Consider the following 13,907-nt stretch of genomic DNA (forward strand, 5'->3'; position numbering starts at 1 on the left):
CATACCTTTCCCAACGTCCATAACCCAACCATCCTCTCCCTACTGCCTCCCCCTGGCAACCCACAGTTTGTTTTGCGAGATTAAGAGTCTCTTATGGTTTTTCTCCCTCCCGATCCCATCTTGTTTCATTTTTTTTTTCCTTCCCTACCCCCAAACCTCCCACCTTGCTCTCAACTTCCTCATATCAGGGAAATCATATGACAAATACCCAGTTTTTCAAGGGATAAGGACTCTGTCCCTCCCACCCAACACTAAAGGATATGCTCTACAAACTACTTAGCTCAGGCAATGCTGAATCACAGCAAACCATGGTGCCAAGGAATCCTGGACAAATCTGTCAACAGGCAAATTCTGTCCCCAGAGCCCTTCTCCCCTCCTAGTCTCCTGAAGGGACCCCGCTCATTTCAGTAACCAACTGCTTCAGTCATATCCATGCTCTGAGGAAAAAGGACACCTTTAAAGTCACTCGGAGGTATAGACTACTAAAAGTTCCCAAAGACCTTGCCCTTTATGTCCAGTCTTTTCAGGATAAACACAAAGCTTTTAGCCCTAGTATATTTCAATGAAGGTGACAACATTCAATTCTAGTTTCATGATTTATATCTCTGTGACTTTAGACAAGTTTCTTAACTTCTCCCAGCTTCCTATTCTAGAAAATCTTACTATAGATATAATAATTATCATCCACCTTAATACTACTAATAAAATATAGATTATTTCAATGGAAACTACTAATTAAAATTTCTCTAAGTTTTAAAATATTTTGAAGTCATTAAGTCAGTAAGTAAGGAAAGAAGGTAAAGAAAAGTGGAAATTAAAATTCTTTTACTTTTTTTTCTATTTTAAAATTAATTCATTATAGTTTAAATACAACAAAATGCACCTTTTTTTTTTTTGATTGAACAATTTTATAGATTACTCAGTTCTTGCCATGACTGGTGTATTCTCAAACCTTTCACCTGTTTCACCAATTATCCACCTTGATGCCCTGAACCAAGTCTGACCTCTTCTCTGATCAATGCTCTCCAGCGGTACTCCATTTTTGCTCTCATCAAAAATGAAGTCATTAAATGTAACCTACAATGCTCTGCATGATCTGGACTCACAACCCCCTCTCTGACCTCATCTAACACCTTCTGTGTTCCCACCTCACTGGATTTAAAACCTCCAACACATTTCTGCCGTGTATATCTACATGGGTGACATACTCCCCTTCTTTAACTATCTATTCAAATGTGATGTCCTCCATGAAGATTACTCTGACCACATTTGTAAAACTGCAGACTGGGGAGAGAGTTAAGATGGAGGAGTAGGGGACCCTAATTTCATCTGGTCCCTGGAAATCAGCTAAACAGCTACCAAATCATTCTGAACACCTGCAAAATCATCTGGAGACCTGAGAAAAGAATTGTTACAATTCTACAAATTGAAAAGTGACCACATTTTGCAGAGTAGGAGCTGTAGAGACATGAATCCAAGGCAATCTATGGGAAGATTAAACTCTGGGGGAAGGGAGCCTCTGTAAGATGGGTGCTGGAAAATGGTATAAGCAACAGAGCGCAGAATTAAGACCTTTAGAGGTTTGCCTGACAGGCACTCAGGGGGTGAAATGGGGCAGAATCCCAGGTGGGACACTGTGGTCTCAGGATCCTCAGGGTCACAGAAAGAATGGGGGTGGCTTACTGTTGCAGAGTTCCCAGGTAGTGGCAAACAATGAGTCCAGGAACCAACTTTCTGCTCAGTGATGTTATAAACTGAAAACTGCAGTACATTCTGGTGACCAGTCTCCTTTCAGGGGCCCAACAAGTGGGAGAACCATGGAGAGATTTCCCCTTCCCACTTCCTGGTAGAAACAACTCTGGTGCCTTCTGCAGGAGTCCATAATGTTTGGACAATAGAAATGGGGTTGTGTGCCTGAGATAGAAATTCTTGGTCATAGACTAGGTGAACACAGAGTGTGGACTAAAACCAGGCAGACCAGAATGATTGAGTGCTCTTCTCTGAGGACTCACTAAAGGGTGAAGAGCATGAACTTTCCTCTCCAGGGCTGGAGATCAGGCTGCTGCCATTTTTATTCTCATCATCTAAAGCAGTGGGGAAAGCCTTCATGGAACAAAACACACTTAGAACAATCTGGTGTCACTTAAACTGAGTCCAACCCCCGGGCAAAGTTGGTGCAATTCCACCCTGGACAAACACACCTGAGAGTCAGCATAACATGACCTTCTCCCAGAAGACCAGCAGGTATATCCAGCTAACATCAAGTTTATTGATCAACAAGAACTGCAAAAACCCAGTGCTACAGGAAAAAGTATATAGGATTTGTGGATTTTTCTCATGATTCTTTAGTCTTTGATTTATGAGGTTTTTTTTTTTCCTTTTCAACTAATTTCTTGTTTTTTTAAAGTGTTTTTTTAATTTTTATTTCCATAGGTACATTTTATCCTTTCATTGTGCTTAATTAAAATTTTGTATATGTGTAAGTTTTTTCTTTCTTGACAATTTGGGGATCTAGTTTCTTCTAACAAACAGACCAAAATACACCCAGAATCTAGTGTATTGCTATGTTCTGTTCAACTATTTCATTCTGTTTTCCTTCTCTCTCTTCCCCTCTCTCTCTGTTTCTCTGTCTCTCTCTCTCTCTTTTCCAGTTTCTGTATCTTCTGATTAGTTTAGTGTACATTTCTCTGGGGTTATAGCTATTTTAGTATTTTGTTCTTTCATTCATCTATTCTACTCTGGACAGGATGATAAAATGGAAGAACTCACCCCAGAAAAGAGAACAAGAGGCAGTACTGACAGCCAGGAACCAGATAAGAGTGGACATAAGTAGGACATTGGAAGTAGAGTTCAGAACAATGACTATAGAGACTATGGACTCTGAAAAACTATCGGAGGGTTTTGAAGGGGTGGGGGTGGGAAGTTGGGTGAGCCTGGTGGTGGGTATTATGGAGGGCACGTATTGCATGGAGCACTGGGTGTGGTGCATAAACAATGAATTCTGGTACACTGAAAAGAAATTTAAAAAGTAAAAAAAAAAAAAATTTTAAAGGACAATGAATATAACAATCCTAGCTGGGAGATGCTCAGTCATTGAGTGTCTGCCTTCCACTCAGATCATGATCCCAAGGTCTTGGGGTTGATCCCTGCATTGGGCTCCCTGCTCAGCGTGAAGCCAGTTTCTCTCTCTTCCACTCCCTCTGCTTGTATTCTCTCTCTCATTGTCTCTGTTTCTGTCAAATAAAAATAAATATGATCTCAAAAAAAGAAGATACTAGCTGGGCTTGAAAAAAGCATAGAAAACACAAGATTATCCCTTTATGGAGAAATAAAAGAAAAAAAATCTAACCAGGCCTAAAAAAAAAAGGCTACTAATGAGATGCAATAAAAAATGGAGCTTCTAGCTGCCAGGATAAATGAGGCAGAATAGAGAATCAGTGATATAAAAGACAAAGTGATAAAAAATAAAGAAACTGAGAAAAAAGAGGGATAAACAACTACTAAATCACAAGAGAAAAATTCTAGAGAAAAGTGATACCATAAAACAAAACAATATTAGAATAGTTGGGGTCCCAGAAGAAGAGGAATGAAAAAGAGGGGCAGAAGGCATTTGGGAGCAAATTATATGTGAGAACATTCTTAATCTGGGGAAGAAAACAGTCATTCAAGTCCAGGAAAGAGAACTCCCCTCAAAATCAATAAAAATAGGTCAACACCTCGCTATATAATAGTGAAGTTTGCAAATTTCAGAGACAAAGTGAAAGTCCTGAAACCAGCTCAGGACAAGAGTTCCTTAAGCTACATGGGTAGAAACTTAATAGGCTGGCAGCAGACCTATCCACAAATACCTGGCAGGCCAGAAAAGGACTGGCATTGATATATTCAGGGTACTACATGAAAAACTATGGAGCCAAGAATACTTTATCCAGCAAGGCTGTCATAGAAGCAGAGTAAGATAGATAGGAGAAATAAAGAGAAGGAGAGATAAAGATCTTTCAAGACAAACAGAAACTAAAAGAATTTGTGATCACTAAACCAGCCCTTCAAGAAATATCAAAGGGGATCCTTTGTGTGAAGAGAGAGCCCAAAAGTAACATAGACCAGAAAGGAATAGAGACAATATACAGAAACAACAAGGGGCACGGAGCCTGCTTATGATTTTATCTCTCTGTCACTCTGCCCCACACCACTACCTCTCTGAAAGGAAAAAAAAAAAAAGGAAGTCAAAAAAGAATAAAAGGATCAGGCATGCTAATAAGAATTTGGTATTAAATAACCATAAGGAAGACCTCACTGAAGAGAGACTAGAATAATGTCAGAAGTAGATGAAGTTATTGGGCAAGTACCTATATCTTAAGTAAGGAAAGCATGCCTGATGTCCAAGCAATTGCAAGAAAACCAGCCAGTATGTCTGCAGCTCAGGGAGCAAGTATAGAAGTACCAGAAGATGCCAAAGGGGCAATAGAAGGTCAAGTCACTGTAAAAATTTGATCTTTTTCTCTGAGAAAAAATGGAATCACTGCAGGGTTTTAAGCAGACAAGTGTGCTGTGCTTAAAATAGACTTAGCAGAGCAAGAGTGGAAGGAGGAACAATTCTGAGTTCATGACTGGTTTACATGAGAGATGATGGCAGCTCACAACAGGATGGAAGGAGACTTGATGGTAAAAGATATCATATTCTGCATATATTTTGAAGGCTAACAAATGTTTTTTTCTAACAGATTAGGTGTGAACTGTGATATTATCAATTTTTTGGACTTCCATATTTTGGGCCTGGGAAACCAGAAGGATGGAATTTTCTGGGGAAGGCCACAGGGGTTTGACTGTGACAACAATTAGTCACTGTTGGTCTCCCTGGCTGGGTTGGGGCCAGTGGAGGTACTCAGCCTGGTGGTGGTTCCTGGGGAAGGTTCCTGGAGACACAGGGAGTCTAGGACCTGGAAGGGACACAGGGGGCCATCACTGCACATCTTCCCCTGCAACACCATTGCCTACTAGAAGTTTAATACTATTCACAGATGACCTGGGCCTTATTTCCCAGTGTACTCCACCATGGCTGGGAATCTGACAGACATGATTTTCACCATTGTAATACTTCTAACAGACCTGATCAAAACCGGGGTAATTGTGCAGAATGTGCTGGTACCATCTTACAGGGGGATCCTCTGTGCTTCGACCCTCCTGAGGGAGGAGTCTACTTTTCCCCTTCATCTGCTCTACTTTGCTCTCTCTCCCTTCTCTCCCACATAAATAAATAAAACCTTAAAAAAAAAAAAAGGAAAGAAGTGGGGCACCTGGGTGGCTTAGTTGGTTAAACATCTGCCTTCTACACTGGTCATGATCCCAGGGTCCTGTAATTGAGCCCCGATTCAAGCTTCCTGCTCAGTGGGGAGCCTGCTTCTCCTTATCCCACTCCTCCTTTTTATGTGCTCTCTCTCCCTCAAATAAATAAATAAAATCTTAGGAAAGGAAAGGAAAGGAAAGGAAAGGAAAGGAAAGGAAAGGACAGAAAAGAAGTGTAATGACTGAAGGCAAGTTACCTTCACAGATGGATGTTCCATCATATTGGACACACATGGAGTGATGAGAGGATACTGTTGTCTGCTGCTCTTGGAAATGTAAAGATTCAGCAATACACCACCTCTGAGCTCAAACTGATGTTCCTATGAACACTTGCTCCCAGAGAAGCTTTCCCAACATGACTGTCTCGTGAAGGAATTTCACCAGATTTGAAAGCAAAACCTAGAGGTAATGAAATGTGCATTTTCACTCTGAATGTAAATGTGCAATTTACACAACACTAAAGAAAGGTAATTGCCAAGAGCACCTGGGTGGCCCAATCATTAAGCACCTGCCTTCAGCTCAGATCATGATATCAGGGTCCTGATTTCCAGCCCCACATCAGGCTCCCTGCTTCACGGGAAACCTACCTCTCCCTCTCCCACTCCCTCTGCTTATGTTCCCTCTCTTGCTGTGTCTCCCTCTGTCAAATAAATAAATAAAATCTTTTAAAAAAAGAATAGAAAAGAAAGGTAATTGCCTTGACACCTCAAAGCACCAAATAGATGAAGTGGCTAAGCAGATACCACATCATGAGCTCAGCCAAGTGTCACAGCTTGCACTAAACCACATCATCCTAATATTGCTCAATTTGACCCAAGACTCCTCAGTACAGTCACTCCGGAATTCATCTTTGGTGTCCCTTGAGTACACACACCACAGTATAAATTATGCCTTAAAGAAACTAAAAGAAAATAGTTAACATTTAAAAATTATCACTATTCTATTAGAACCACGCTTATTTAAGTGAAAGTGTAACAGTCCAGGCTCAGATGTTTCAGGAATATTGTGTTTCAGGAAGGCAGTTTTTACCCTGACTGCTGAATTATGTCCAAAAAGATCTTCCAGGTGAAGTCATGTACAGTTTAGGTGGACTAAATACTATGCTTTTTTAAAAATATTTATTTATTTGAGAGAGGGAAAGTAACAAAGAGCATGAGAGGGGAGAAGGTCAGAGGGAGAAGCACAGGCCCCATGGAGCTGGGAGCCTGATGTGGGACTCGATCCTGGGACTCTGGGATCATGACCTGAGTTGAAGGCAGTCACCCAACCAACTAAGTCACCCAGGCAACTGAATACTATGCCTTTTTAACCTGCTTTACAAACCTACCCTGAAAATAGATTAATTAGGCAAGTTGCCTAGAAAGAATCAAATAGAACATTTAACACATATCAAAAAGAAAACTATAACCTGACAGAACACTTTAGGCTAATCATCTCTACTAGATTTAAAAAAAAATCAGAGTTTAGATAGCTCCACCTGGAGGGACTATATGCCCAGTTTACATAATTGTCCTTTCAAATAGTGCCTATCTGTGAATGTAAAAATATCTAATATTAAGTTGTTAATTTATACACACACAGGTTACTAGTATATTCAACTTATTTTTGAAGGGGAAAAAATCAGTCTTTAAGTATGAAGATATCTTTATATATATAAAGGAAAGTATCAAGCAAGTAGTTGAGTGTACAAATCTGGCATTCAGGAGGAAGTCTGTTGTAGAAATGCAAATATGTGAGTCATCATCATAGAGATAGTATTTAAAGTCACAAAAACCCTTGATTTTATTTTAGTTTTAATATAACTTAGGAAATGAAATTCTTCCTCTGAGCTTTAGTTTCCTAAATACATGCACTTTCAGAGAAATCTCAGCCAAACAGAAATGATAAAAAAAGAAAAAAAAAAAAGCTTCCCAATCATCAGAGATTTTCCACAAACATTCACCTAATGAAAGTTCCTAAAACTCAAGGTGAAAAGGCTTCTCTCCTTCATAATCTCACTTTCATCACCACTACTCCCTTCTCCTCTTTTCTGTCCTTCCTCTCTGTTTCTATAGCAATACCAAAATATAGCAGTTAATAGCAAATCTAAATTTGTGGCAAATGTGGTAAGGCAAGTAGTTTATTGATGCCTTATGTTACCAACCAAGAAATTCCTGCCTCATCTTCTACAGGATTTGTAATTTTCTAAGATTTATTTATTTATTTGAGAGAGAGAGAGAGAGAGCGAGCATGAGAGTAGAAGGAAGGACAGAGCTAGAAAATCTTCAAGCAGACTCCCCACAGAGCACGGAGACCTTAAAGAGCCTAGGTCTCTCTACCTGTGAGAAAATGACCTGAGCAGAAACAAAGAGTCAGACACTTAACTGACTCAGTTACCCCGGAACCTCTATAGAATTTGTACATTGAGAGACTTTACAGTACAGGAGATGAGCTTTAAATAAGTCTTCTAAACTTTCATCATCAGAGTTTGAAATTTGACCTTTATCCTCAAGCAGACATACTGAATGAAAACCTCTCAGAATAGATTTAGACGGGTTCATCTGCCACACTTCAAGCTCCAGTCACCAGATCTGTAGGAAAGTAGTCTTGATTGTATTTATTCTCAGAGACAGACTCATTGCCCACTCTAACAGTGAATGACTATGTTTGTCCCTACTCATTCATTAACAGTACCTGAAATAGAATGTAAGTCTAATGACATGCATGAAAAATATAAACCAAAACACTAAAGAGATTATTCTAGTCATTAGTCAATACTTTTCTTTCCAGAGAGGGAAATCTGTATAGAAAGCCAAATTACCATGCAAAGTTTGCTTAATAAAGGTAGAATTCAAGAAACCGTAACCTGAGACATTTCTCTCAACCCAGAAATGTACATGCCATGCCAGGCAACCAAGCAATCTCATCCACTAGTTCTGAAACAATCCCTTGTATATTCCTTTTTTGGATGAAATATTGTAACATTAGTTCTATATTCTCTGTCAGATGTTACTTTTCTTATACGTGTGCTCTTATGAAGGAGGCGTTTGTTTTTATAATATAACTCTCAGAATTGTGTAAAATTGTCCCCAATTCACCAACCAACAATTAAGGAAATGCCCATGGACTTATATGACAGATGTATATGATACTAAAAATATAAATAAATAATGGTAAACACGAAGAACAAAGAAAAAATATATTAAAGTACATAGAAGTTGTGGATCAACACAATGAATTTATTTGTTATAGCTAGAATTATACTATTTGAATAGATGGTCACAAGTTATATCCTTGGACATGCTCAAGAGACCAAAAAAAAAAAAAGGAAAGAAAGAAAGAAAAGGCCAACTTTTACAGATGTTACACAGGGAAGAAAAGCACCAAATAGAGGCTTAATTAATTGATATTTATAGTCCTGTGGGATCATCAGCTTCTTGTACTGACTTGGGAGTATTCATCATTGAGCCAGAAAAGATAAGATCCAGATTTAGTAGTGTAAAAACTGTTTTTCCAACAATATAGGCCAGTCAAAATTAGGGACCAGTCTTTCAATCCAGGTCAGAACCGTGGAAAAGAGAAACAAATATACAAAGGAGGGAGATAAAGGTGCAACGAAAGCTGACTCACAATCTGCTGTGCAGAAAGCAGAAGGGTGATTTGGGCTTATCCCCCACAAATACTACTGTATTTGATATTGTGGCACTCTACAATACTGACTCAAAATAAAATGGTCTCTGTTCTATGGTCATTCTGCCTATGTCTACAAAGAAAATACTGGGAGAAGATTCAATTGTCCACACTGGGATGAAAACATTTTTTTTTTCATTTCTATCAGTCCAATTTTATTTAAGTTGTTACAGAATTAGAAATTGGAGTCCTCTGTTTTTGTTTTTTGTTTTTTGTTTTTCCATTTAATGTCCGAGTTTGTTGCACCATAACTTCCTCATGGCATTTTTCACTTCTGAATTTCTCAGAGTGTAAATCAGAGGGTTGAGCATGGGTGTCCCAATAGTGTAAAATACAGCCACCATCTTGTCCACTGGAAATGTAGTTACAGGACGAGTATATGTGAATATACATGGGACAAAGAATAAGATGACCACGATAATGTGGGATGTGCAGGTGGAGAGGGCTTTCTTTCTTCCTTCTGCACTCTGGTTATTCAGAGAATGTAAGATAAAAATATAAGAGGTAAGCAGGACAATGAAACTTACCATGCAGATAGCCCCACTACTAAAAGCTACGAGTAAATTAATTAAGTGAGTGTCCATGCATGCAAGTTTCAACAAAGTTGGTATATCACAGAAATAATGATCAATAACATTGGGTCCACAGAATGGTAGTTTCAAAGCCAAGAAAATCTGTGATGATGAATGGATAAAAGATATCCCCCAGGCCAGATTCACCATTGTACCACAGACATGCTGGCTCATGATAGTTGTGTACTGCAGGGGTTTACAAATGGCCACATAGCGATCTAAGGACATGAGGACGAGCACCAAGACTTCCAAACACCCAAAGAAGTGAAATGCAAAAATCTGGGTCATGCACTCATTGTAGGAGATGACTTTCTTCTCAGATACAGAGTCTACTATCAACCTAGGAGCAGTGGTTGTTGAGAAGCAGGTATCAGCAAAGGATAAGTAGAAAAGGAAGAAGTACATGGGGCTCCCAAGTGTCCGGCTGTATCTTATAGTCATCATAATCAGTAAATTTGCCATCAGAGTTACAAGGTACAGAAACAAGAAGACCACAAACACGACTTCCTCCTTCAGAACATTCTGGGTTAACCCAAACAGAATGAACTCATTCACACTGCTATTCAATTCCATGGTTACAATGAATGTAGAAACTGTTCATCTGCAGAGAAAATTGGGGAAATAGTGACCTGGAAATACTGATGAAATTGGATTCAGAAATGTACTTTTATAGTTCTAATTCCATCAACACATAAACCAATGGCTCTCAGTTTTTCATATATTGAAGTCACTGGGGAAACTTGGTTTTTGTTTTTTAATGCTGATGTCCACGCTTTAACCATGAGCATTAACTGCAGTTCTTCTTGTGGAAAACTGTGGGCTGAGATTTTCAGGGGTAGCAAAGCTCTCACGTAGTTGTTAGCTCTGCCAAGTTCTGAGATCTAATGACTTTGTTGTATGATCGTGGACAGGTCACTTTAAGGTCTTGAAGCTTTTTCTTTATTTGACAATTAGACACCCTAATAGATACTTTATTAAGTATATACCTATGTGTATGATGTGCATATAATGTATAAGCAGCTCAATTACTGAAAAAGATTGTCCCTTATAGTTTTAAAACATATACATTTGGAAGCTCTCTCTTAAAGTATACATTTCTTGATTTGGACACCAGTTTATTATTCCTGTCCTCTTGAGTATCTTGTTTGGATTTAAGAAGAAATTACTTCCTAATTCAGCTTCATGGCAGCCAAAATTTTACCTCCTATTACTTCAATTTAGGAAATTAGTACAATGTATTTTTATTCTGTCTACAATATTCCTGTACATTTTAATATTTATGTCAAATAATGTAGAATTTATGTTAGTATGAGTTTTGAAAAACTCTTTCTGATAAATCAACAATCCTCAATGAATCAATAACAAAACAAATCAGTTACCAATATATGCTAAGTACATACTCATATCTCCCATCTATGTAATGGGGCATATAAATATTTCCTGAACCTCTTTACAACCAAGTTGGAAGGATAATACACCTTTAGATAAGATCATTACTTATATAAGAATTACATAAAACTATATGTGATAATACCAAGTGAATTTTGGTTCCAAACATTAAGGTCACTTAATTATCAGTTGGCTGGTCAGTGAAGTTTCAAAAATGATAAAGAAGTGAAGTTTTGGTCTTAAATCTATAAATTGGAGTTTCCAGCACATTTCTCTGAAATTCAAGTATGCCATAAGTTTATTCTCACTTTCTCTAAGTAGAATATAAATTTCCCATTTACCGTAATAAAATTCCATCTCTAAATAAAACTTAAAACTCATCTGCCATCTAGCTAAAATAATACTAGTGCTGTATGATAAACTAAAGAAGTTATAACTATAGGCTGTGATTGACAGTTCCAATGGTCTCTGACAGCATTAGAAAAGAAAAAAATAATAATGATTGTTTTGTTTTAAAACATTAGATTCCTGGGGCATCTGGATGGCTAAGTCAGTTAAGATCCTGACTCTTAGTTTTGGCTCAGGTCCTGACCTCATAGGTCTTGGGATCAAGCTCCCCTCTCAGTTTCCACGCTCAGCAGAAGTCTGCTTGGATATTCTCTCCCCCACTCAGTCATTCTCTCTCTCGCTCTCTCTCTATCTCTTTCTTTCTATCAAAAATAATGAATGAATGAATCAATCAATAATTAAATCAAATCTTATAAAAAAGAAACATTTGATTCCTAAAAAGTGTTGGAACTGAAGAGAGGGAGGGCTTGGCTGTGAAGAGAGGAGCAATTAGGTGAGAGAATCAGTAAAATATCATAGAGGGAGAAACATGCATAGCTTCAGGTTAACATAGAGATGATCTCCATAGAAACTATACTCCTGCTATAATTAAAAGCTTGTAATAGAGATATTTAGGGGCAGATAATGGACAATCATAAAAGCCAAGTGATGTAGCTATATCTTGTTTTGTTTTAAATAAGCAAAAAGAAGATTTGGGGCATTAAGACAAGAAAGTAACATTTATAATATATGCACATTATATGAGATCAACACCACCACTCATAGTGCTATCACTGAATTCAATCATCATTTCTTCACACTCCCAGACTGTCTTATCTCTCAGATTTTGGGTGACTTCACAGTAATAGGGCATGCTTCTTCTTTTCCTTAATCTTAATTTTTACTTCTTACCTTTTGAAATTTTACATTTCAAATTATATTGCTACCAATAGCCTTCTCTTGGTTTTCCCAGGTCAATAGGATTCTGCCACTATCTCTTCTATTAATATGTGCTTTATTAAATACATACATATGTTTAATATCTATATTTAATATATAGATATATTATACACACAATTGAATTAGGCAATCCTGGACTATATATGTTTCTTGTTCTGCAATCTTCAAACATCATTGAAACAATATTCCTCCTTTCTTAGTTCTTTTCACCTTCACATTTTCTTGCAACTTAGGTGTGACCCCTTGCTTTGTTTACAGAAAAATCTGTATGCAGAGTTTCACCTGTGATCCAGAAAGTTTCAGTCAGTACAGTACAGTAGGGCTAGAACAGGAATGGGATGCTACTAGATAGCATTTTCTCTTTCTAGCATTCACCCTCCACAGCATATAAAACATCAAATCTCTATCATCATGCAGATTGCATTCAAGAGGAGGCAAATCCTGAAAGATCAGAGAAGGATGCCATCTGATACCTTAACTTCCAGTTCTGTAAAAATCAGGTTCTATAAACTGTGTGATGAGGAAAAGGGAAAACTAGATACCCAAATGAATAATGGTGAAGAGGAAGACAAGACAAAGAGAGCATATAGTCAGAGCAGGAGAGAGGACAGTGAGAGTGAGGAGACACCAGGAAGAGAAGGGTTAGGGGAGAAGATAGAAAAGACATACAAAAGAGGGGAGGTGAGCAAAAATATTGGAGAGGGTCATCTGACCCAAGTTTGCATTGGAGAGTTCAGCTTCTTTCTTTCTGACCCACCACATGACCCCTCACCCCAAAACCAGCTGTGGGTCATAAGCAGGGGATTAACAAGGTCTTAAAAACCCAAGTACGTAGAAAGTGCATTCTTAGTTATACCCCAGCCCAGAAGCATCACCACTGACCTAAAACTTTTCAAATCAGGGGACACCCCAAGAGAGAAACTTCTCCCAAGTTGGCCTCAATGCCATGCTGAAGTTTCTTGCTCTACCCCACTCCTACATTAAGCAGAGATGATTTCAAAGTACGAAAGCCTCACACTGAGGCCAGGAAAGGATTGGGATGCCTTAACTACCTCAACCCCTATGGGTGGAAATAGTGTCCAGGAACTTCATCATTTGTTAGAAGACACTCTGAATATAGATTCCATCAGATCAGTACTGACAAGGGAATGTGAAGAAATGATCTCAGACAGACTGAAAAACTTACCTCTTTGCTTATGAGGAAATAGATGATTTCCAGTAGAGTAAATTTCTTCGTATCTTCAACTTCAATTTACTTAGAGGGTGAATCATATGAAGCTTGAATAAAATATGAAAACTATACTTCATTGAGATTTGTCAATGTTTTTATCACAAGAGGTGATGAGATGTAGAGAGTTTATGCAGAAAGGGGACTCTGCATGTAGAACTACATCACACAGTTCCTCCCCAGAAACACTAATTTAGACAGAAACAATGAGGTCTAGATTGGAGTAGGGGAGACCTTCATGAAAAAGAGAAATTTCTTAATTCAGTTCCTCAAATCTTTGTGTAGGAACCTTATCCCTGCACACTGAGAGAGAAATTCCTCTGAAGCCACCTCTCTTCCCAGAGTTGCTCTTTTGGAAAACACACGAGGTAACTGATTTCTTCCACAGCACTGCATATTTATGGCAATTCTCACCCAAG

General features: G+C 38.3%; 1 protein-coding gene across 1 annotated transcript; it reads right to left on the bottom strand.

Annotated features, from left to right (window-relative positions):
* Nucleotides 1-9,236: 9,236 nt before the first annotated feature.
* LOC308350772 (olfactory receptor 4C11-like) lies at nucleotides 9,237-10,157 on the bottom strand (the record flags this gene model as incomplete). The annotated part of the gene is made up of 1 exon (XM_080816264.1): nucleotides 9,237-10,157. One exon carries the CDS (start codon nucleotides 10,155-10,157, stop codon nucleotides 9,237-9,239), a length of 921 nt encoding a protein of 306 aa, XP_080672390.1.
* Between the last annotated feature and the right edge of the window lie 3,750 nt (nucleotides 10,158-13,907).

The sequence above is a fragment of the Martes martes genome (genome assembly GCF_963455335.1).
Source record: "Martes martes genome assembly, chromosome: 10".
Lineage (NCBI taxonomy): Eukaryota > Metazoa > Chordata > Mammalia > Carnivora > Mustelidae > Martes > Martes martes.